At 31.3% G+C, this 23,808-nt stretch overlaps 5 protein-coding genes and 1 non-coding gene across 6 annotated transcripts in view; 3 read left to right on the forward strand and 3 right to left on the reverse strand.

Annotated features, from left to right (window-relative positions):
* Positions 1 to 6,770, reverse strand: part of LOAG_17822 (CBR-FRL-1 protein) — a gene marked incomplete at its 5' end in the record, with an annotated part of 9,792 nt that extends 3,022 nt beyond the window's left edge. Inside the window, 16 exons of the mRNA XM_020450485.1 lie at positions 137 to 305; positions 458 to 581; positions 1,052 to 1,217; positions 1,381 to 1,474; positions 1,704 to 1,986; positions 2,347 to 2,578; positions 2,832 to 2,981; positions 3,314 to 3,502; positions 3,925 to 4,018; positions 4,227 to 4,303; positions 4,632 to 4,881; positions 4,991 to 5,083; positions 5,250 to 5,329; positions 5,704 to 5,784; positions 6,083 to 6,166; positions 6,666 to 6,770. Of these exons, the coding sequence (XP_020305835.1) occupies positions 137 to 305; positions 458 to 581; positions 1,052 to 1,217; positions 1,381 to 1,474; positions 1,704 to 1,986; positions 2,347 to 2,578; positions 2,832 to 2,981; positions 3,314 to 3,502; positions 3,925 to 4,018; positions 4,227 to 4,303; positions 4,632 to 4,881; positions 4,991 to 5,083; positions 5,250 to 5,329; positions 5,704 to 5,784; positions 6,083 to 6,166; positions 6,666 to 6,770 (2,271 nt within the window). The remainder of the gene's footprint in view (positions 1 to 136; positions 306 to 457; positions 582 to 1,051; positions 1,218 to 1,380; positions 1,475 to 1,703; positions 1,987 to 2,346; positions 2,579 to 2,831; positions 2,982 to 3,313; positions 3,503 to 3,924; positions 4,019 to 4,226; positions 4,304 to 4,631; positions 4,882 to 4,990; positions 5,084 to 5,249; positions 5,330 to 5,703; positions 5,785 to 6,082; positions 6,167 to 6,665) is intronic.
* A 5,596-nt stretch (positions 6,771 to 12,366) lies between these two features.
* LOAG_04517 (hypothetical protein) lies at positions 12,367 to 12,915 on the forward strand (the record flags this gene model as incomplete). The annotated part of the gene is made up of 1 exon (XM_003140054.1): positions 12,367 to 12,915. The coding sequence occupies one exon, from the start codon at positions 12,367 to 12,369 to the stop codon at positions 12,913 to 12,915; it is 549 nt and encodes a 182-aa protein (XP_003140102.1).
* A 2,728-nt stretch (positions 12,916 to 15,643) lies between these two features.
* On the forward strand, positions 15,644 to 15,856 carry LOAG_04518 (ribosomal protein L38e; the record flags this gene model as incomplete). The annotated part of the gene is made up of 1 exon (XM_003140055.1): positions 15,644 to 15,856. The coding sequence occupies one exon, from the start codon at positions 15,644 to 15,646 to the stop codon at positions 15,854 to 15,856; it is 213 nt and encodes a 70-aa protein (XP_003140103.1).
* A 1,150-nt stretch (positions 15,857 to 17,006) lies between these two features.
* LOAG_20052 lies at positions 17,007 to 17,079 on the forward strand. The gene has a single exon. It is a non-coding gene; the product is annotated as a tRNA-Val (tRNA).
* Positions 17,080 to 17,854: 775 nt separating this feature from the next.
* LOAG_04519 (hypothetical protein) lies at positions 17,855 to 19,687 on the reverse strand. Its single transcript, XM_003140056.2, has 4 exons — positions 19,455 to 19,687; positions 19,004 to 19,144; positions 18,417 to 18,579; positions 17,855 to 18,070 (listed from the first exon to the last, which is right to left on the reverse strand). Exons 1-4 carry the CDS (start codon positions 19,673 to 19,675, stop codon positions 17,915 to 17,917), a joined length of 681 nt encoding a protein of 226 aa, XP_003140104.1. The 5' UTR covers positions 19,676 to 19,687; the 3' UTR covers positions 17,855 to 17,914.
* Positions 19,688 to 20,418: 731 nt separating this feature from the next.
* Positions 20,419 to 22,535, reverse strand: LOAG_04520 (hypothetical protein; the record flags this gene model as incomplete). The annotated part of the gene is made up of 5 exons (XM_020446621.1): positions 22,346 to 22,535; positions 21,986 to 22,196; positions 21,364 to 21,495; positions 20,947 to 21,027; positions 20,419 to 20,684 (listed from the first exon to the last, which is right to left on the reverse strand). Exons 2-5 carry the CDS (start codon positions 22,191 to 22,193, stop codon positions 20,419 to 20,421), a joined length of 687 nt encoding a protein of 228 aa, XP_020303066.1. The 5' UTR covers positions 22,194 to 22,196; positions 22,346 to 22,535.
* Between the last annotated feature and the right edge of the window lie 1,273 nt (positions 22,536 to 23,808).

Genomic DNA, 23,808 nt, shown 5'->3' on the forward strand with positions numbered 1-23,808 from the left:
TAATAATAATAACAATAAACAATAATGATATGCAAATATTCATCTTAATTGAAACCAGCTCTTTCTTTTTGTTGACTGATAATTTAGAAATTTTGAAATAAAGAACTTATTCTATTTGACAGTGATATAGTTTTACCGGTTCTAGCAGATCAGCACTTTCGTCGTAAGTTGCCATGAAGGACATTATTTTGATTTTGTGCTCAAACCGTTCAATTTTGACAAGCTGAGCGAGGAACTGATCCTCATCCGAAAGATCCGAGAAATTTTTATGTTCTAATTCATATTCCTTGAATTTCACTATTTCTCTAAAAACAGAATTTGAAAATATTCCATTCAGTCATCTTCTAAACTTACCAGGTTTCTTAATCGTTCAAATTCTACAGATTCAAAGCCTTATTTTTCCATCAATGTGAATCAGCAAAAAATCACTACTACCATTAAAGAGAAAAATGCTTACTCATGCGTTGGCGCAATCTTTATCAAAATATCAACGCTTTCCGGGATAAGAGCTTTCAGATCCATTCGATGCACAGCAGACATAATCACTGGTGCACTCATTGCTAGTTTCCGGCATGTGATTGCTAGAATAAAAACTATAATGATGCCACAACGATATCTGTGAGCGCATCCTCTTAAAACTTGCAAAACTATTTTTAATTATTTTGGAAAATATTTTTTAAGTCAAGATTTTAGTACAAGGAATCAAGGTCCTGACGGAGAAATTCAAATTTGACTCTGTCGCCTTCTCATGCAGTCTTAAAACCATAACAACTTCATACAGTCAATAGATAGTATGAGAATTTCCTATCTTTCTCATTTCCCATCTCTCGTTTGCTTCCATTCTCAAAGCTTAAAAAGTAACTGAACGCCTTTTAGAACATTTCACAGACTGTATGAAACATTCATTTATCGCTATCATAGAGGCGATTGCTAAACATAGGAATAACACACATATAAACATACATAAATACAGCAGAAAAATATTGCTGTATTTATAATTATCATTGTAATATCAGCTAAATAAAAAACTGTTAAGTCAACTGAAGCTAACCAATATTTTGCAGACGTTTCGTGTCCAAAATGGTATTTTTCTTGATTGTGCTACCATTACCGATACCATTTGGAGAATGTTGTCCCGATGAAGATGATTCGGTGGCGTCAGGACGTTTAGCAACTCCAATTTTGAACAGATCTTCCAAAGTAGTAAAGTCGATTTTCTAAGGTGAAAATTGATTGGATAAATTTGAAAAAAAAGGCTAGTGAATGGTATGAAAATGAGAAAATCTATGTTAAAAGAATAATGACACCAAAAGAACAGAAATAATTGTAACAACTTTTACTTCACCACAAATACTATTTGGTTGAAAAAAAAAAAATTACATCCATTATCTTTTCATCGTCAAGATTGTTGAAAACTGTATCCTTCACCTGATTTGGCTTCAGTGGACACCAATTCAATAATGGTAGCTTATTCCTAAACGCACTTTTTTTTTAAAAAAGAAATATCGTCCTTCTTTCTTCTATCATTAGATATATCCACAGCGAATCATTATTATCATTAGTTGCGATTAAATTTATCTAATACGAATTTTTAGGATGATCTTCAATACTGATGTAAAAAGGAAGCAGCAGACGGAAAAAAGTTTCCATTTTTTTATTCTGAAGAAAATTTCAAAGGCTATTATTGTTAAGAACAGACTTACCTAGTGTTATAGATTTTTTTGATAGTCATAACATCGCTGGCAGGAGGTGAAATTTTTGAAGATAATTGTGAAGATCTGACTGGATTTAACAGTGGCGGTGGTGGTGGAGGTAATTTTCCGATTGCATTGTTTACTTGAGGTGGTGGTGGAGGTGGTGGGATATGATTCGCTGCTGCCAGTTTTGCAGGTTCCATTCTCTGAAGAGGTCCTGGAGGTGGTGGTGGTGGAGGGCTTGGTGAATTTGTCGTTGATACAGATTCTCTTTTAGCTTCAATCAAACCAGCTGCAAATTGAAGATATCAACGAATAAGAATTTTAAGTAAAGACAATCAAGGTGTTCATAAGTGTCATATTTGATTTCAAATCTTTTTTTAATGTCGCATTCGAAGACAAGAGACACAGAGATTTGGTACATTCACAAATATTCTAGATAAAAAGTTTATGAAAAAACTTTCCCGCAAGCAACATTTTCAACAGCTAATATATGTAAATTTCATCAAGTAAAAAAAGAGCAATCATTTACTTCTCCCACCAAACATCTAGCTATATGAGAGCATAAATATACAAGAAAATAAAGTGATATAAGCATACCCAATAGCTTTTTGATTCTGATTTTTTCGAAATGCATAGAACAAGTGCATACCTTTCATGTTTGCTTGCATTCTTTCAAGTTCTTGTATTTTAGATTCCAATTTCGCTTGCTGTTCTCGACTTGCTTTATCTTTCTCATTTAATGTTCGTCTCATCGTGCTTAATGTGGAATCATGCTCCTTTAGAAGTTTTTCTTTCTCCGCATTCAACTCCTTCAAACGACGATCAAGTTGTGCCAAACGAGCTATATAATCGGCTTCCACTACTTGCAACCTTTCCTTGATCTAAACATAAATTCTTTAAAAAAAAATTAGAAAATTTACCAGAATATCAGGAACCCAGCAACTCCACAGAATTTCAAAAAAATTAGCTAAAAAAGGCGACTTTTAAGGAATTACAATGTTATGCTTCTCGAATTAAATGAAAAATGAATTTAAACAAATCGAAAATGTTGTTACTAATATAAAGATAATACAAGGAAAAAAGAGATAATACAAGAAAAAAAAATGTAAAAACAAATAAATTTGACAGAGCAACCTTCGACAACTCATCAGTGAGACGACTATTTTCTCCTTCCAATTCGACCTTTTTATCACTCTCATCCAGTAGGAAATGTACATCAATCTTGTTGTCCAAATATGCATTTACATGTGTTTGTAACTGCTCACACTCTGTGTTTCGCAGCACCTGCAATACGTATAAATTTGAATTTACCTGGGAATCTCATGAAAAGTTTGTTAAACCTACTCGACATTTTGGTAAATTAATTCACTTTGTAAGCACAAATTACAATGGGATATTCAAAGGGGTCTAATGAATGGTTGTGAAAGCATGCAATTTGGCTTTAGAAAGAATACGTTTCACGAGTGTTTGGCACATTATTCTGCATTCTTATTAAATCTTAGTTTATCCTTCACCGTACTTGAAATTCATATCTTCTGATGAACTGTATATGCTCTAAGGTACAGAGCGTTCAGAGCTAAAACAATTTCTGCCGATGATCCCAGATAAAAAAATACCTCTAGGTAATCATCAAGACCCAGAAGAGTAAGCTCATATTGCAAGTAACTTCGATAGTTCATACTTTCCGTAGAATGTACCACAATATTGAAAAACTGCATACATGATGTCATAAAATCAACATTGAATTCCGGTGGTTTAATGAAATAAGAAAACAATAGTTGAAATCGATAGGTTTCTTTGTATTCCTGTAAAAAGAGCTCCATAGCTAACTGCTTTCGATTTTTTGAAGCGGCATTTAATTTAGAGTTGTAGGAAGGGAATGTTATGCTCATTTTAAGTGAAAGAGCAACAACCCTTGATGTTTGACATATTCTGAATAGTAGATCCTGCCTTCTTTAGTGAATGACTCATCGTTGGTTAATCATAAATTAATATGAAAGAACCTTCTGGTACCAAAAATTTTATAATGTCTTGAAACGAGACATGGAACCAGATACTTCAACTAATGTCACCTGTCACCAAATAACAAACTAAAACATCGATTTTTTTTTTAGCAACAAACATATTACGAGTAATCGTCCTAGTAGTAAGAATATAGCTGCACAAGAAGCAGTTTCAAAAGCATAAAAGGAAATCAATCAAAGTCTCAGAAGCAAAACAAACTTACCGATCGGAAGCGATTAAATGCACTGATTATCAAATCATGTCCACCATTAACAAGACATATTGCTGCAAGTAATTCTAATGCCAAAGCTTTTGTCCTGAAGTAAAAGAATTTGCGTGCTGATCACAAACAACAAGGAAAATTTACGAATAATTCAAATATTCGGAAATCAACACCGATTAAAAGGAAAAACACTTCACTATTTAATGAAGCGTTATCGAAAAACAGGAAATTTTTGAGAAAAAAATTAATTAAATCCTGAGCTTATTCGTAAATGTGTGTAGAAGGATTATGAAATTGCAAACCGCAAACTCTGATGCAGAATACTTCGAGCTATACAATAAATTGCTTGTGGATTATTAAACACCATGTTGAACCCGTACTGCAACGGTAATCTGATGTAAAATCAGTTTTGCTAAACGTATGAAAGGCTTCCTAATGTGTTAGGAATTAAATGTATAAGAAGGTTCAACAATTTTGCAAAACAGAATTGTAAAAATGAGAAATCAAATCGTTTGTTTATCATACTTTTTGACCAAACCATCTTACTTTTCACTATCATACTTTAACTATCATGACAGACTATTACATTTAACCGTTATACTTCCTGAGCATGATACTTTTCCCTATCATACTTTAACTGTCAACTATCATACTTTTCAAAGAAACGTTCTTAGTATGCTTAACATACTTTTGTAATGAATATTTACTTTGTTATTCATGATTGCTCGCAGACAGCTCACACACACATGTATGTCATCATCACGATCACCGTGATTCTTTGAACATTTCTTTGTAACGCTTGTAGTTCGCCGAAATAAGCCACCCGCTATTCTTTCATCCGAAAAGTGATCGTTGTCGTTGGAATTCAAAACTGCTAAAGTATGACTTTGCGATGCATGTGAATAGGGAAATGCACCACTTGATGAAGCACCATCTTGATTTGAATCGTTGCAAGTACTATAAATACATCACTTCAAAGCATTTTCTTCCGTTGCATTTGCACAGTAACGCTGTGTGAAACATCACCTCACACTTCGATTTTTCATGACAAAAAAAACGAATGTACCTTCCCCAGCTTCCATCCTCTTGAAGTTGCGTTAAGTAATCCACCAACATGTCTAATCCATTATTCTGGTCGTTCAGAAACATTCGCACCCAACTTTAAACAAGAAAATTTACCGTTCGACCAAAAATTTATTCCGTTGGTTTCATAACAAGAATTTTTTAAAATAATACGATCAGTGTAAATAATAATAAATGTAATCGTAATTACTCGAACACGATACCAACATTATTCAAATCATGCAATAAAAGAATAAGCCTACTCGATACTGTTTGTTCGCAATGATATCTCGATATGCTTTAATATTTTTGTTGAAGTTTCATCACCTAGCAACTTTTTTCTCTGCAAAATGCTTTGATTAAATTTTTTTCACAAGTAAAATCGAAGGAAAGTAAATTTAATAAACGAAATCTAAGTTAACTGTTCTCCGGCCAATAACGATGGAAAACAGAAAAATCCATTTTTAAAAATAGAGGAAATACTACGCAATCCATCAAATTCTTTTCCACTTGCCATTCATTATTTTAAAGCTTTTGCAACAAAATTTGCCTTTTTTGCCTACATTTAATGAACTAAACGTTCAGTAGTTTTCATAGGGCCATAAATTATTACCAACTTTTTGCAAATTTAACAACCACTGGTCACCATAAGATGAAAGGAAAAAACTAAAGACAATACGATAATGAAAGACCTTAGAACAGGAAAAAAGACCACACCTTTTTAGAAACTCTCCGATCCAAATAAACTGCCAATTTTTCCAGATACACAGAGGGGTCTGCTACGGCATACATTCTTCTCTGCAATTAAAAAAAAAAAAAAAACTCTGTAAAAGCATGAAAAATGATATCAATTACGACAATTATTTTCAGGAATCAAACGTACAGTGGCCATAAATACTTAAAAAAAGTGACCGTCATCAGCTTAACTGAAAAATTATACGGCAAAAAATACTCCATTTATACCAACAATATATTTGATTTTCAGTTCACAGAACCCATGATTTCAGCATTTTTTCTTTTTAACCAGTAATATTTGAAAACAATTTTCTTTCACTTTTTGAAACAAAAAACTACGAAGATGTTTAGAAAGACGAACCTGATCACAAACCAATTCCCATTTCTTACTTAAATCGTAACTTCTTAAAATCCGCATCTTGTCTGGAGGAAGATCCATTTTATTCTGAAGGAAAAAATTGCATGACAGAAATCTTAACAAATTGCATTCGAACAGAAATGCAAAATATTCAACAATTTGCACATTTCTAGTTTTAGAGAAACTACCAGGAAAGAATAAGTACGTGATTAGGAAATTTAAATTTCTTTCTGTAAACAGTGAAAAGAAAATTGCATGCAAATTTCAGCAATCAAATATACAATAATTGAATTCTCCAAATTTTCACTATGCTAAATAGATTTTCACTACTCCGAATGCTTCATAACAATATTCGGGAAACACTGCTGTATGCTGAAATTCTTAAGTGATAAACAAAACCTATTCATATTGACGTCAATTAGTTAAAATTTATCAACAACAAAATCTAATCAACTGCACGTGAAGAATTTTGCACGACAGAAAAACCAATAATTATTTCTAACTATTCTCGCTACTCAATCTCTTCCTAACTTTCATTTTTGCTGTTTAGCACTTCATAAAAGATAAATAAAAGTAGAAACGGTACCAAAACTTCTTCGAAAGCATTCAGAAGCTCCTCTTCAGGAGGCAACCGAGATGTCGAGTCGTCTTTTGAGCCATCCTTTTGCAAACCGTCAATTCGTACCGCCATGACTCCTCTATCTGTAACACGATAATACGACGGAGACGACGAATTACGTCGGGTAACTTTCTTGCTGACTCCAAATCCGCAACGTGCTAGAAAAGAAAAATACGGTTGAATACAATCAATAAAATTACGAAAATTAGTGGAAAGAAAACGAGAAGGATGACATTTGAGAGATACAATATTTAGAGAAAAAAAAATGACTTAGTAACCTAAACTAAAACAGAAGAAAATTACAAATGGTATGAGAAAAAAGCGTTGCCCTTCTCAGAATGTTGCCTTTTTCATCTTTTTCAAAGATGATTTCGTTAAGAAGACATTATTTAAGCGATCTGGATGATAAAATGAGATAAATTTGCACGAATAAAAAGAAGGCTGTGCCGCATTACATTCCAATAGTGACAAAATTAAATTGGCGTTAGCGATCGACCGAACCAATAAAAGTGAAGTTTTAACAAGCGACAACAATGAGAGAAAAGTTAAGTGGTAATAAAGCATGGCTACAAGATAATCTCGAAAACAACTGCAAACATCTGAATTACGAGCTTCCCTAAAATCCTAAGAGTGAATTATAACGTTATCGACAAAGACTTAGAACTAAAAACTAAACTTAGATTTCGAAAGATTGAAGCTTATTTAAATTTCTAAATGTTTAATTATATGTTAGCCAAGAAAGGCATTAAAAATAAATAAATCAACACAGAAAATAAACAATGAACTAATGCAACTGAGAGGTCGCACAATGAAAATAACTTAGCTGACTAATACATAACGTAGATGGTGATTCATAGATAATATACGTTGAAGTATTGAGTTTGTGACTACAAGGTGAAAATAATATAACAATCATGACAATATAAGCAACAGTGATAATAAAGCAGTAAGAATATGATAGCAAAAATAACAATATGAACAGAACAATAACAAATACGATAAATAATAATAAATAACAATTAATAGTGACAATAAACAAATACAATGACAATAAGTAATAATAAAAATAATAGTTGTAGCAACGGGGGATAATAATGGAAGAATTATTGCAAAGTAATAGGTGACAGGAAGAGGAATGTTGTGCGATGACAGGGGAAATGCACACTATTAACAATAAAATTGGCATATAGTTATGTTAATTTGGTATCAATACCAAAATAGGGACGCAAATGAAGAAATCATTTTGAAAACGAGAATGATGGTATTGGCAAATGACGTCATTTAACCGGAGAATAGGTACACAAAAAATCTAAAAACAATGCTTATTGGTATCAAGTGCAGGAAAAACTAATAACTCACAAGAAAAAATCGATATAATAACACCGCAAAAGTATTATTAATATGCATACAAATATCAGAACTGTTACTATGAGAAAGTTGAAAAATAGAAAATTGCAAGGAATTGCCCATCCACTACTACTATAATATTTCTTTATATGGCTTTTGTCATTCAACATTATCTAGTAAAAAAAGATCTATGGATTATGTATATATATATTATCAGTGAAAATGATACTAGAATTTCAGTACAATACTCTCTCCAAGCTTTGAGATCATCCTTGAATGTTGGCAGTGACAATTGGGGAAATTCATTTACTGTTGGATGAGAACATACCTAATGAAACTTTTTGAAGTAAGATTCATATTACAATACTTGATGTATGATATAATAGCAACTCTTTTTCGATTATTCTAATCAATCTTCTACCTAACTGTTAGAAATCTAGACAGAGATACAATTATACGATATATTATCTTATTCTTTCCATATGTCATGTCATATTACATTGGCAGTCATTGGCATATTGCTGAATTCGCTTCGTTCTACTCACATTTGCACTTATTATCCACATTCAATAAACCAATAACCTCAAAGGAATTTGTCATCCAATTGATTTATCTAAACAAATTTTTTTCCCTGCTAGGAAAAAATGAAAAAAAAAGGGAAAGTGAGAAGAAAAATGACTTTAATGTTGTAATATTGCTGATTTTAGTTTAGTTGAGTGAATCATTCTGAAGAAAGAAAGTTTCTTCCTTTGAAACGAAACGATACTTAAAATTGGTAGCTATTTTGAACGGAATTTTCTTGAATAAAAATTTAAAGAGGAAAAAAAAAAGAACAATATGCAACCTAAACATTTTATGATATTTTTCCGAAATTTATGATAAATTTTCGTTTTTTGATTTCCTAAGAAAATGCTTTATAATTTATTGCAATACAATGAGATGGATGAAGTATATACACTTTGTGCATATCCCACTTTTAGCAGAATTATTATCTTTCAATCTATATCGATATACCTTTATTCCAAAGACAATAAATCATATCATAGCTATCTATATATATAGACAGAAGAAACACATATTTTTAGTATCAATAAATGATTTGTATAAATAAAGAGAGACTAGGTGGGATTTATCCTATTACAACTTTGAAACGTTTAGCTCATATTCTGTCAATAAAATAAGTCACTCACCAACTAGCGGACGCAAAACTACGATCCAACCACTCAATATACGCACTTGTAAAAGATTGCATTGATTGACTACCACTTCAGTCAACTTATTCTGCTTCTATCTTGGACTGATTATTGATGCAGGCCTAAGCTAGCATTATTCAACTGTTATAGCGAATATCTGAGAATAGAAGTTAAATGACTAGAAATGAAAAAATTTAACAACGTTAATGTCAATTTCATAAATATCTAAAAAAAATGTTTACAAGAAATAATGCAAATATAGGCACTCTTCTTTGTATATAACATTCTATTAAAAGACTATAAAACTAAAACAGAAAATTTTTAATAATCGGAAGTGAAAATTATATGAAGAAAGAATTAACTGACTATGCTGCTGTTACTGCTTCGCCATCTATATCATTTCAGTAAAATGTAAACGGTCCAGCTGTGTCATTATACCACTTATGGACAAAAAAAGAAAACCAAAAAAAGGCGAAATAAAAAGAAGAGTTGTTACTGCTATTGCTGTAGCATTTAGGGTACAAAGTCAATAGATATCGATCTACAAAATATGTATATGGAACCCTTTTCTCGCAACTCCATCCTAAAGCGCTCCTCCTCTATCTCCTCCAACCGGTCCAGCAGTCATCGATGTATTTATAACTAAAACAGCCGCAAACTCCACTCTTTTGGATAGATGTAAAAGACATTTTGCGCATTCAATATTTGAAAGAGTGATTCTTTTCTTCCCTCTCTATACTTTCTTCCTCCTTTCCTTCCTGTATTTCAAGTAGCAAATGATAAATCCAAAAACGCTCATCTGTTTACCTCAATTAATATCTTATTCTTCAAACTAATCTTAACTCTAATAATGACAATAAACATTCATTATAAATATATTCTGATAAATTATCGTAGAAATTTGAATATATCAGTCGAAAATCCTCCCCGCAAAATTTAAAATATCCTTACATTAATTAAGAATTTCAAATACATCCTTTGTTAGTATCTCCTACAACAAACTTAATGTAGTGGTTCATTTCTACCAATTTTTAGAGTAAAACAGAAATAATTCCTCGTTATACCTATTTCTCCTGCTTATCACACATGATAACTAACCTTCGTTTCCGAAATATTACACAGGAAATTAAAACAGGATAAGCACCTAATGCTAGAATATGCATTTAAAATTTGAGAGTGAAAGAAATTAAATAATAATTCATAAGAACGAGGCATCGTTTGTAAAAAGTAAATAGTACTCTGAAGGTATAATTTTTGTAATTGATACTAAACTAAAAATACTTAAAAATCTCGGTACATAACAATACGAAAATGATAAATATATATATTAAGATCAATCTGACATTCATAAATTTCTCTTAACTATTCTCAATAAATTCGAACTATTCCAACAAATTCAATCACCTGCAGAAATGCATCCAACTGTGCAATAATTTACCATCTTTTTAATGCGTTCATTTTTAAAAGAATTTTTTTCATTTCTTGGGAATAACAAATTACTAGACGTTATTCCCACAAAGATATACATACCATCCGAAAAACGACATCCATTTATGAATCACACTGAATTCATTTATACCTATCTATCTGTTAATATACATGTCGACTTCAACTATAGAAAATCTTCACCAATCAATAACTAATGCTTGCCTGTATTTTCAACCAAAAATACTTACAAAGCATCTGTGGCTTCAATTCCACCACTGTATGATATTTTGTTTGCATATTTTGGAATAATATCAATTCTTCCTTAACCATTATCAATCGTTTCTTCCATACGTATACAGGTAGCACTAAATGTGAATTTGTTAATCTTTTTTTGTCAACAATCTGCAAAAAATATATTATTTGCATATAATCAAATAAAAAAAACAGTAGATTATAAAATTATGCTGTTTATAAAATGAATTATGAAATGGATTGCATTATAAAATCATCACTGTTGCAAAACAGTGATCATTTAAAATAAGGTTTCAGAAGAAGCAAAAAAAAAGTGTAAAATGCAATAAAGAGGAAATTTCGCAGTTATGAACCAATTTGTAGCATATATTTAATGATTAGTAAATAAGAGGAAGCATAAGACAGGTGACAATTGAGCAGTTTATATTACTGTCAGAAGAAATGATATTGGTAACAAATTTTTAATCAATGGGGTACCATTTTTTGAATGACATAAAGAAAACAAAATAAACAAGTTAATTAATTAAAGTAAATTTCACACTAGAAGCCAACTACCATTTTCACTACCATCCAGTAAATGACCGTTTTCTCGTCCCTCTCTCTCTCATTTTCAACTTTGAAATATGTGCTTCCTTTGAACAAATAACATTAATTCCCTAAAAGTTTTGTTTCAAAATGCAATGAAAAAGGATTTTATGCCATCAAATCATTGAACGATATCCATGTAGCTATTACAAGATAAGTCGTGTTACATCAGCTAACACTCCATACTTTTTAACAAGCTTGTAGGGCAAATCGGATATATCAATCATGAGTCCATGCTTTTCAGCAAACTAGTTAGTGTTACTTTAGCTATTACTAATTTACTTGGCTACCTGGCTTTACTAATTACTTAGCCATTCGGCCTTTTTTTTTTAATTAATAAATTCAAATGAAAATATAAGTAGAAATGATGAAATTGAAATTAATTTGAAATGAAATTGAATGCAAAACTGAAATTGAGAAAAATATACCAGATCGTTTGAATTTAATTTCATTCCCAATTTAGGTAAGTAAAAAAAAGAAATGGGCAACAAAGGTCGATTAATCATTTGAACTTGAACAGAAACTATTTCTGTGAGGGAAAAGGATAAGAAAGGACGTGATAAATAATAGTATTGACAAACGTGTAAACGTGTAAGGGAGAGAAAAAAAGAATAATTTAACTTATACAAATTGAAATTAAAATTTTTTGGAGTAAACTAACAGTAACACTTCAAAGACGTTCATATAAATAATTTAAATATTAATGAAACGTTCTAATCACAATTGTGCAGTATAAAGAGCAACGTTTGCGTAGCAAACAGATGATATATAACGGCACTCATGAATTGATGATGACCATTGGAATAGTGGACAATTACACCGATTCATTATGAACTGAACTTGTGCAAGCAGCAATTGCACTAATGACGTGCACATCGTTATCGTACAATTCACACGCAATCGTCATAGATACATTACTTACGAACTTATCAGACATCCGTGTAGACAGACAGACGGACAGGCACACACACACAGACACACGTATACATGTGCGCAAATATATACACACACACACACACACACACATACATACACACATACACACACACATATACACACATACACACACATACATACACACACACATATACACACACACACATACACACATACACACACACACACACGCACTCGAACAACCACGTACACAGGCATACAACATATATCTTTTTGCGCCCATGCACAACCCGGATGAACACGTTCAGAATGGATGTAATGGTGGTCCTACAAGCGCTCAAATGTTGGTCTATGCGTGGGCGCACGTCTGTGTGATACGTGAGAGATTGTACAATCTTCACCTTCACAGTCGCCATACTTTGACCATAATAGCATGTGGTCTATCATACCCAATGATCAATTACTGGGTTACGGTATTGACCTTTCCGCAGTGTCACGCCATTAACTTTAGTTAATACAACCATACATTGAATTCAGTTATGCGTCGATCACGTGAAATGACGTCTTATGATGTGAGCGAAGAAATGATACTACTGATGCTGTATTAAAGCAATCGGCATGGTAACATAAGTCCTCTTGATTTGCTTCACGTAAGGTGAAGGAACCATTCAGGTAACTATATTCATTCTTCCACGTGAATGAGGGGAAGGGGTGATATAGCGGGTGCAGGTAGCCATAGTTACCTGAATAAGGGAATGATCCAGGTAACCATAGTCATCTGGATGAGATGGAGATGGTCCTGGTAGCCATAATCGCTTGAATGAGGTGGAATGGTCTAGGTAGACATAGTCACCTGAACGAGGGGATGGTTCAGGTGGCCTACTCTTCCACCTGGATAATTCCTTATCAGTTCATATCGCGAATATCTGCTTGATGCTATCCTCCTTTCTTCTCCCGTTCCCCAATTAATATTTGGTCTAAATAAGGAACATTCGAAATCTGAGAACGAAGAAGGATTCTCCAGGGAGATCAAATCTACCATCATTGGCTGATAATTATGACACTTTTTATGGGACACAAATGGGCAGTGAAAATTGAATTTCATGTATAAGAGAGCCTAAATATCAATATAAAATGTCCAACTGCGCCCATCCATTAGTGTGATGAAATGAGTGAACAAACATTTCGATTCATTGTTAAATGAAACAAATATGATCATTAGAAGCGAATTTTTAAGAAATAACTTAAAATTCATTCATATAATGATAATTGAAACATAAAAGGTAAATGAATATGAACGAATGAATGAAATGAATGTATGAATAAATTGAAAGTGATTGAATGCTTGTTAATAAGCATTTGAGATGAACGAAATTAATGGAAAAAATTGAACAAAATCCACTTTGACCACCGTCTTTTTCATTATTGAATTTTAATACAAATTGATATTTAATTCCAATTACTTCCAATTTTTAGCAAAAAAAGAAAATTTTTAACTTCATATGAATAAAAGTGTTGCAATGTGCAACAAATTTAAATGATTGAGTATTGGGAAATTAAAATTAAGTAAATAAGAATCGATTTGAAATGTAAAAATCAATATTAACGAATGGTAAAATTATTAAAATATTGTGAAATTATGAAAAAAAAGGAAATTTGCATATATTGGAAATATGCTTTTTTGTTTTTGAAGTAAATATTTTTTTCCCTCAAATAGTTAAGCGAATTCATTGCAAATTCCATCCATTCAATCTATTCATTTAATTAATTGAAATTTGCTTAGTATAACTGAACGTTAAGTTACATACTTATCAAAAAAAGTTATATACCATGTAAGTTGCTCAGAAGAAACTTTTTCTCTCCCAGGTTTTCCTTTTTGTTTTTTATAGCACAAATTCTTTAATTAATACAAAAAATTAATGTTTCAGTCGAAAATTTCACACATTCAAGCACCTTTATTATTATATAACTGAAAAATATTCGAAAAATACTTAACATAATTTGTTAAAAACTTTCCTTTACAAATCCAACCATTTTAAAATTCAAATTTAAATAAATTTCAATAAACGAAACTTGTTTAATGCGTACTTAAATAATGGATAAAAATTATTTTGGCATTTATTAGCAGGCACAAATGCATTGCTAGTTTCTCATCCACAAGTCATTATAGATCTATGACAACTGTGATCGATTTCTCCGGGACACATTGTACAGAACGGGATCAAATGACCTGACCTTCTGCCACAATACTCACGAACTTACCTATCTCATCATACACCCTTTTTTACAACATCTAATACATCGAATGCGTATGGTTCATTATGTTTTTTCTTTTTTTTGCGCTTTTCAAATTTAATTATTTAGCAAACTTTATAATTTCAGTAAACTGATTCGAATTTGATTATCCATTTTCAAATTCAAAATGATTTATATTATTTAACCTTTTAGGTGTTGAAAACGTCTATACGCAAAATTGTCATTTCGATTATCTCACATCTGCCATATTACTATTGCTGCTAGCTTGAACCAGGTTTTCATCGTAGTGGTCATCATAAGCGGTCAGTGAAAACGAATTATCCATTCTTACGCTTTTATCGGACATCGTTTACTAATCTCCTTTAAATTTTGACTTTATTTACAATAAAATTTGATTTCAAAATACTTGTCTTCTCAAGTTTCGTTATTGGACGATTCGTTAGGGGGAATTATTTCAAGGAAAACAGATTTTTGCATGAACTAATCCAAAATTATTACTTATTTACTTATCCTATTTCAAGTTATTCTTTTTACTTTGGGGATTAAAAAGTTTGCTAAGTAAGTTGCTTTCAATGTTATATAAATAACTGATTTATTCTGTTAATTAAGTTATTCTTTTAAAATAAACTACAAATTCCAAAATTTTTAACCGAATTTTTAATTTTTTAATTGATTTCTTTTGCCATTTAAAGCATTTTGTTATGGAGTAATTTTTTTTCCCTTTTTTTGCATATAATATTGATTTGTTCACTTTTATATAATTATTTACCTGCTAATTCATTCGTCATTCATTATGCTAATTACATGAAAGTAATTAGGTATTGTACAACAAACATTCATTTTTATTCCACTTCTGTTCAATACTATTCTTCGTTTTTATTTATTTATTTATCTCCTCTTTGGAAATTCCGGTTCACTTTTTCTTTTTTTTTCAGATAATTTAATTGGCAATTAATCATACTGACATTTTTATCTGTCAACTCAATAATGCCACAACAAATAACCGAAATCAAAACATTTCTGAAAGCCGTCCAACGAACGGATGCAAAATCGATTAAAATCAAGAAGAACAAAGAGGACGTGAAATTCAAGCTACGATGTAGCAAATATCTTTATACTTTTGTTGTCAAAGATAAAGACATGGCTGATAAATTGGAAGAGAAATTACCAGAAACTATTGAAGTGAAAAAATTGAAGTGAGAAGGCAATAATGATAAATTGATCATGTATTATTTATGTTTTACTTTATCTTTTGATTGTTTTTTTATCGATTGATTGATTTGTTGCTTAAATATTTGCAAAAAAAAAAAATTTTTTTCGATTCGATCTTTGAATTATATGATGATTGATTGAAATGACCATTACTAACTTCAAAAAGTTTATTCAATTTTTTGCTAAGCATTATATAAACTTCTCCCTCATCCCCCTTTCATCATCTTTCGTTCATTTTGATATCTTCCAAAAGTTTAAAAAATTTTGAAGTTCCATATACGAAATTGTTTCACTCATTCAACTTAACTTGACCAATTGAGGAATGACTCTTAGCACAATTAAATTCGTCATTTGAAATGGCCAAATCAGAATTTGAAGTATTTGATAAATGACGATTGGATTAAATTTTCCCTCAAATAAAAAACATTTCACCTATTATTAGTCATTTGTTATACAATTTATTACCGTTAGTCTTAGTTTAAGCAACAATTTAATTAATTGAAATGAGGAGGAAAGGAAATTAGCAACATATATTTCCTTTTGACCTTTATAAACCATTTCAAATATCAGGATGAATTCCCACTGTTTACATATTAAGAATAATTTTTTTCAACTTGAAAAATACAAAATTTATCGTCAACAATTAAATATGACAGAGACAGGGAGAGGGAGAGGGAGAGGGAGAGAGAGAGAGAAATGAGACCAAGAGAATTTATCGATCAATTGCAGTAATTTTGAATTCTCCCTCCTCTCCTTCCTTCTCTCGTTCTCTCTCACGAAATACTTTTCCATTTCAGCATGGATTAATACTTGAATAACAATGATAGGAAGGGCGATATTTGATTTCTTCTTCACCAAAAATTAAAGTTTAATTTAAAAAAAAATTAAAGTTTAACTTTTGATTTGAGAAAAAGAAAGCATAACATTCAATCATATTTATGGATTAAATTTAATATTTCAAAAAGAAATTTTGTTGAAATTTCAAGAAATATTGGCAGCAATTAAGGGAGCTATTTGAAATCCTTTAAAAACAGTTGACAAATTCGTTCAGATACTTTGATCTTCCTTGCATTCTTCCACTTCCATTTTCTTCTTAACTCATAAAATTCTACCCAAGATACAGGGGCCCAATATGTCCGACCTCGTAGTGTAGCGGTTATCACATCTGTCTAACACACAGAAGGTCGGCGGTTCGATTCCGCCCGAGGTCACGTGTCGATTACTAGTTAGTTCATTACTAACTTACAGTTCCAAAATACTGTTCGTGATTTTCGAACAACTGACCTAATCTTGAACATTGTATAACAATTACTTCCAAACGATTCAAGAAGAGACCACTTTTTAACAATTTAGTAACTGTATGAAAAAAAACGTTAAATTGTAACGGTTCATTTACTACATTCCATGGGAAAACATCGACAATATTATCAAGCAACTGATGAATCAATTAATGGATTAATTGATTCATCCAACTTATACCTTCGTCAGTAATGACTATTCGACGACGTAAAAGAGGGAACATTTAATAACTTCTATCCAACAATCATAAAATCATTGGTTCTAACATGAACATGAAATGCTAAGGTCTTTTTCGATGTCACTCTTGAGCTTACACCATTTTATATAATTCGCGCTGACAGGAAGTACCAAATTTGTGCAAAACAAAACAACCAGCAGCATAACCCGTTTTTTCTCGTGAATTATACCGTAAAAATTACTAAAATGACTCGTTTAAAATTGAATCTATTTGTTTTATCTCGCAGTTAATTTTCGTAAAAAAAAGTCATAGTTTTAATTCATAAAGAAGTAATTCATAAAAGTCCACAATTTGCTGGATACATTTTTTTTTCGACGGAAATGATGAAAAATTAGTTTTAACAACCGGTTTCATCTTTGACCATATCAATGATTTTTGAAATTTTGAAATGATACGGTTGATAAATCAAAAAACAGAAGTTAAACTTCTACTAAATTTCTTAAAAAATCGTTTATTTAGAGTGAATTTATTCAAGAATTAACAAAACCAAACAATTTATCAATAATCCGCTACATTATCATTCCCTTTATTTGGCACAATGAACCTTTGATTTCGATGTGACAAAATTTGATCAGTACTTGGTCACCAATCTCTAGAGACTTCTTTGTATTCTTCACAAGTGCAAAAAAAGTTATCGTGTTGTGTAGTTTAGCGGTTACGAATTTCTAAAGGAAAAACAGGATGAAAAATTGAAATTAACATGCACCTTCGATATATCAATAATCAAGATAATTTTTAATAGCAGTTGCTATTAAAAAGTCAATGATCGCTAACATAATATGATTTAAAATGTTAAGCATCGTTTCCTATTTCTTTACCATTCCGTGATGCACAATCAAGGGAAAGTCAACAACGATGGGTAGAATACCCAATGGGAAAGTGGATAATAGAACACAGAACGAAATTGAAGCAAATTAGTACTTCCTAAAACTGAAAACCTTTTCAAATTTCAACTCCTAAAATTTGTTTTCTAAAAAAAATTTCATATTTCTAACCACAAAAATAAAGTACCTTATCAATAGCTGTTACCACGCAATTGTAGACGTGGTCTTGTTTCGGGCGAAATACAATACAGTTTACATTTAAATCAATATGCATACATGGTTGATCAGCGATACAAAACGGCTTGTCAATAATATCAACCCTTCCCACAGCTAATAAGATGCCGTTTAATCTGAAATATGAAATTATATACGGATTTCAACAAAAAGTAACGCTTCAGTGGAATGTAATTTGATTTGAATTCAACAAATTAATGGATATAAAACAAATTTCAACATAAACTAACACACAATTAACTACCAAACATCAAAATTAAATTAAAGTCCTAGTTTTTCCTTCTTGTAAATAACTAGTCAGCTTCCTAGTCTTGCTTAAAGGAACTTTTAACTGTTTTTGATTTATAAAATTTATTATATTATACAGCTTGAATTTCAAGCTTCACTCTTAACTTGCCTGCTGCACGGCCAATCATTACTCTTAATGAAGAGAAAAATTAAATCATGAAATAATGACTTCATTTAATACACTTAGATATCGTTGATCAGCTCCCTGCTGACAAACGAATAGAAACTACAAAAACTGATCACGAAGCTTACGACTTCCTGTATTGACCAAGTGATAACTTTAAAATATATTTGATAGCATTAGCAGCTTCTCCTAACTGATGCCATCCAATCGTTATGTGGCGCTTTTCCACTACTACAAACAGATCGCATTCTGTATCTGTAGTCATAATCCTGCAATTTTGAAAATAACAATTAGAACAATTAATAAATTAAAACTGAAAAAAAGAGTATAGGCCGAAGGAAAAGTTTTAGGTATTTATTTCAATCGTTGATATTTAAAAAATCCAAAGTTTATCGCGATATTATAATAAATTCTTTTCCATCAACGCTGTCCTGTTATCAATATAATACAAAGCAGTGAATTTAATTTCGAATACCAACAAAATCAACAAATTTGGCGAATTTCTATCAGTTGGAAAATTATCAAACAAAAACAGTTATAGCCGAAGAAAGAAAGAAACGAAAAGATGACGAATTCTACCGTCTTAATCTTTGATAACTCATCCCAATACATCGATTCATTCCCATTTTCAGTTTATTATTATGATAGTTTGTTGCTTTATTTTTGTTCATTCCGATGAAATTTCGCGACACCTCATTTGAATCCATCTCCAATAAATTACCATCGTTTTGCAGTTTCATCCTTTTGACGCCGACTCCAATAGTAGCTTCCGTATTCTCAGATCTCTTTCGCTTACCCATATTCTAAATATTCCAGTTTTTAAAAATCTAAAATTAAAAACCCAGAAGCAGCAAATTCAAATAAGCTTGCAAAATACAACAAATGAAAACAAACAAATGAATTATGGTTTTGCGATTCCCGAACACCAAGTTGATCAATTCAAAATTTTTTACCAAATTTGTCTTAAAATGAAAGCATACCAAAATCCTAAACACACTGTTTGATAATTTGACAAAAACCGTCGTGAAATTAACGAAACCTGTCCACTTAGTTCGTCTTGGAAGGATGAAAAAAGAAGCTAATGTTCATTACTGCAACAAATTCATAAGCTGTAATAAAGTAACACTAAATGGAGAAAATAGAAAACTTTATTGAGTTTGAACAATTTTTACATAAAAATGAACACAATATGCAAAAAGAGTCGGGAAATTAAAAAAAAAAGAAAAACAGAAAGTGACGAAATAAGTAGTGGGGTGTTCGAGTTCATGGACTGTAATTATTTGAAAGAGCAATTCCACATTTAGCTCAAAACACTGCGTTTTGATAAATCGATGTATAACTATAGAAAAATTAACAAGTACATTTTCCAGCAAATTCAATTAACTAAGTAGATCAAATAAAAACCTTCAGCTGCAAATCATTTGTTTAAATAACTATTTCAAAATATGCTATAAACACATCCTATAATTATTATGTTACACGCCTAATAACATACAATTAACAAATTGGTAATGCAAATATAAATGTAACAAAGATTCCAGAACTATAATTTTAATGGTATATTGGGCCATAAGTGTGCACCGGGTTGAGAATAATTCTGTTCGAACCGAAGATCCAAGTGCGCTTCCATTGCCAAGATTTTCTCCGCATCAGTGCCGTATAATTCTTTCATTTTATCGAACTTCTTCCGTCGTTCAGCAGGGCCATTGGGTAATTGAAACGATCGCTTTTCGCTGCCGTAAACTCCAACTGCAATAGCATGGTTGAAGAATAAAAATCGCATCATTTCAACATGATCCTTCAAGTTACCTGTACATCTTAAATAAAATCATTTTACTCATGCTTAAGTTTCCAGGAAGGTGAAAATTCATTACACTGGTCAGAAAAGTTAGGGTAGTTCAGATTGCTTTAAACAATTGATGAACCGGATTATGAAATCCAGATAACGAGTAAAGAACAGCGTCCACAAGTTTTTTTAGTGATCACTATTTCTCGCAAGATATTCTAGACAGCATGATCAATTTTAGTAAAGACTCAGCCTAGAAGAGCAGTACAGAAGAAAGGAACTTACTCTTGTCAGCCATCACATATTGATCCTCCCTGAAGCAGTTGTCGTCGTTATATTTCTTGGCTTCTTTACTTCGATCAGCATCTCATAAAACATACAAACAGTTTAGAAAAACATCCTTTTCATAATAATTGCTAACGGATGTTAAAAAAAAAAAACCTCCAAGTTAGTAATTAATTCATTAATTTAATGAGGAAGTAATTCAGTTTACATGCTAGTGGTGATTTCCTCCAAAAATTCTATAATTGATAGCGATGTATGCAACGAAAAAAGACCAAAGTAAATTTATAAAAAGATGAGTAATTTAAAGTAATTTAAAAAAAGTAAATTTAATACAATAATTTAAAAGATATATTATCCCTCTCTAAGAATTACAAAAAACAAATATTTAAGGCATTCATATATTTGAAAGATACGTACTTTGTTTCCTATGCTCGATTGTTTGTCGGAAAAAAGCAATCATTTCGCTACTCATATCAATGTCTTCATCTATATCCTTTGAAGATAACTTCTGTCTAACATCCGGTAAAGAATCATTACTGCTAGTTCGTGCTAAAATACATCGTTATTTTTCCTTTCAACTTGCATTTGTGAAATACAAACTATTCGGTAAACAATACATACAACATATACATATTACTGATATGCATTTGCAAAATAGATCACTGATATACGACGCAACCGATACATTTCTCATTCTAATCCTAATCTGCTTTTTTACTGTTAACTTGGTAAATTCATAATAGACTAGCAGTTTATCAAATCCAAATCAAAGTTGTTCACAATGTACAGGGGAAAAACAAGTGATGAATTAGCACAAAGAATAATTGCAAACTAAATTATTATCATAAAAATTCCTAATAATCCCCAATGACGAACAGAGAATTTAAGATGAAAAATTCAAAGCTACTTTCACAAATTATGTATGAAAAATACAATTTAAGGTAAAAATGCATTCTTGATGAAGTAAAGAAAAAATGCTCATCATCGGTAAATAATACACATAACACAATCCGTAACTTCTAACTGCTTAAAAACATACCTGTACATGGCAAGTGATTGCTTTTAACATGTCTCTTACTGATATTAGATTTCATATCGACAGGATTAGAAATCGTATCAGATGAATCGTTGATTGCGTATTCACGAGCTGCTTGATGTGCTTTAAACCATCGCAGCGCTGCTTCATGATAGTTCCAAAAGCTCTTTAGATGTCGATCATCCATAAACCAAACCTTTTTATCACGCATCCTCTAAATGAAAGGTATAAATGAAGTTATAATTTGCAAGCAAAATTACGCATAAGCTTACAAGAAAGAATAGACGTAAGTCTTTGTCTGCAATACTATTTTACCAATTGTACACAGCAACATAAAACCTTTTAACAATTTGAAAACAGCACCTAAATGACGAAAACATCCTTCAGCAGTTCTAGTTATTGAAGAAATATCCTTGTCATCTCATCACTATCAACACCGAAATTACAGCATCAATGACGACTTCCGATGTAATCCATAACTTAATAATTGCTAGCTATATTCTCATCCAGTGTTTAAATTTTCCGATTTCACATTCGCATAAATATAATAAGCATATAAAACATGATGTGAATTGACAGCAGAATTGCTAGAATAATTTATTATCGATAATGGAAAACCAATTACTTTTTCTGTCAGAAACTATTGAATACTTAAAAAAACGCACAAATGCATACATATAAGCACATATGCGGCAATTCCTGCCAAGAAAATAAGCACCATAATCAAAGACTTTCTTTTCCAAAATAACTAAATTTAAATCAGGAAAAAAATATAACAAAAATAGTGGAACTATTGGAACCTAACAGAAAGCTCATAATTATGATAATTAATATAGATATTTCGAATTTGGCTTCAGATTAAAACTGCCGCTGTCAAAACAATAAAATAAGGTAAATACTGCAGAGTTTAAGAGGAAGATATATAGCATCAACTCATTTACAATCAGCACATGCACATGCAAAATTAGAAATCCTTTGGAATATGTCAAATTCCTTTTTTTTTTTTTTTTGTAATTTTAGTGATGCAAATGCAACTATCGAGTGTGTTTTGAATTATAAAACAAATATTAAATCAATACGATTATATTAATCGACAAAAGATTATTAGATGAAAACGGATAATGTCGAGAACAACTGCTACAAACGAAACAACTGAATCCGCCGATTTTTGAGGATGAAAACGGTCTATACTGAAATTTTTCTTCACATATTTTAACTTCATGAAGGAATAAAAGTTGCTTGAACCAATCTGTTTCGTCTACTGTTTCCGTGACTCAACTATAAGCTCAAATCTGGTGTCCAAGCAATCATAACTTTTGACCTAATGTCTAAGTAAAATATTCTTTAATCGAAATAAAAGCAATTGCGGGGAAATCATTCATGCAAGCATACTCACTAATTTGTGCTTGAATAATTATGCAATTATTAAACGTCACGTCAAGCTTAAGTGATGAGAAGGAATGAGCAGTTAATATGAAGCAAACAAAAACAACGGACCATTTTGCAAAACATTCAGGATTTGAGATTCAAACACAACAGATTCAAATGTAACACTAATTATCTTTTACAGTTCCAAGTTCAGTTGTAAATATGAACTTATGCTTATTTTGAGCACCATCAATTCATAAATAATTAACGAAAATAATTAACCGATAACTGCCCATCATTATGCAAGAGAAGAGGTGAGCAATAACAAACAAAAAAATTATTAAAGAAAAAAAATAATCGCAGTTGTTGAGCGATCAGATAGCCATATGTGCATTACCATCATCGTCATGCTCAACATGCTGCTCTTCTTCGGCTTTCTTCAACTTCTTCTGACGTCG

The sequence above is a fragment of the Loa loa genome (assembly GCF_000183805.2).
Source record: "Loa loa unplaced genomic scaffold supercont3.133, whole genome shotgun sequence".
Taxonomy (NCBI): domain Eukaryota; kingdom Metazoa; phylum Nematoda; class Chromadorea; order Rhabditida; family Onchocercidae; genus Loa; species Loa loa.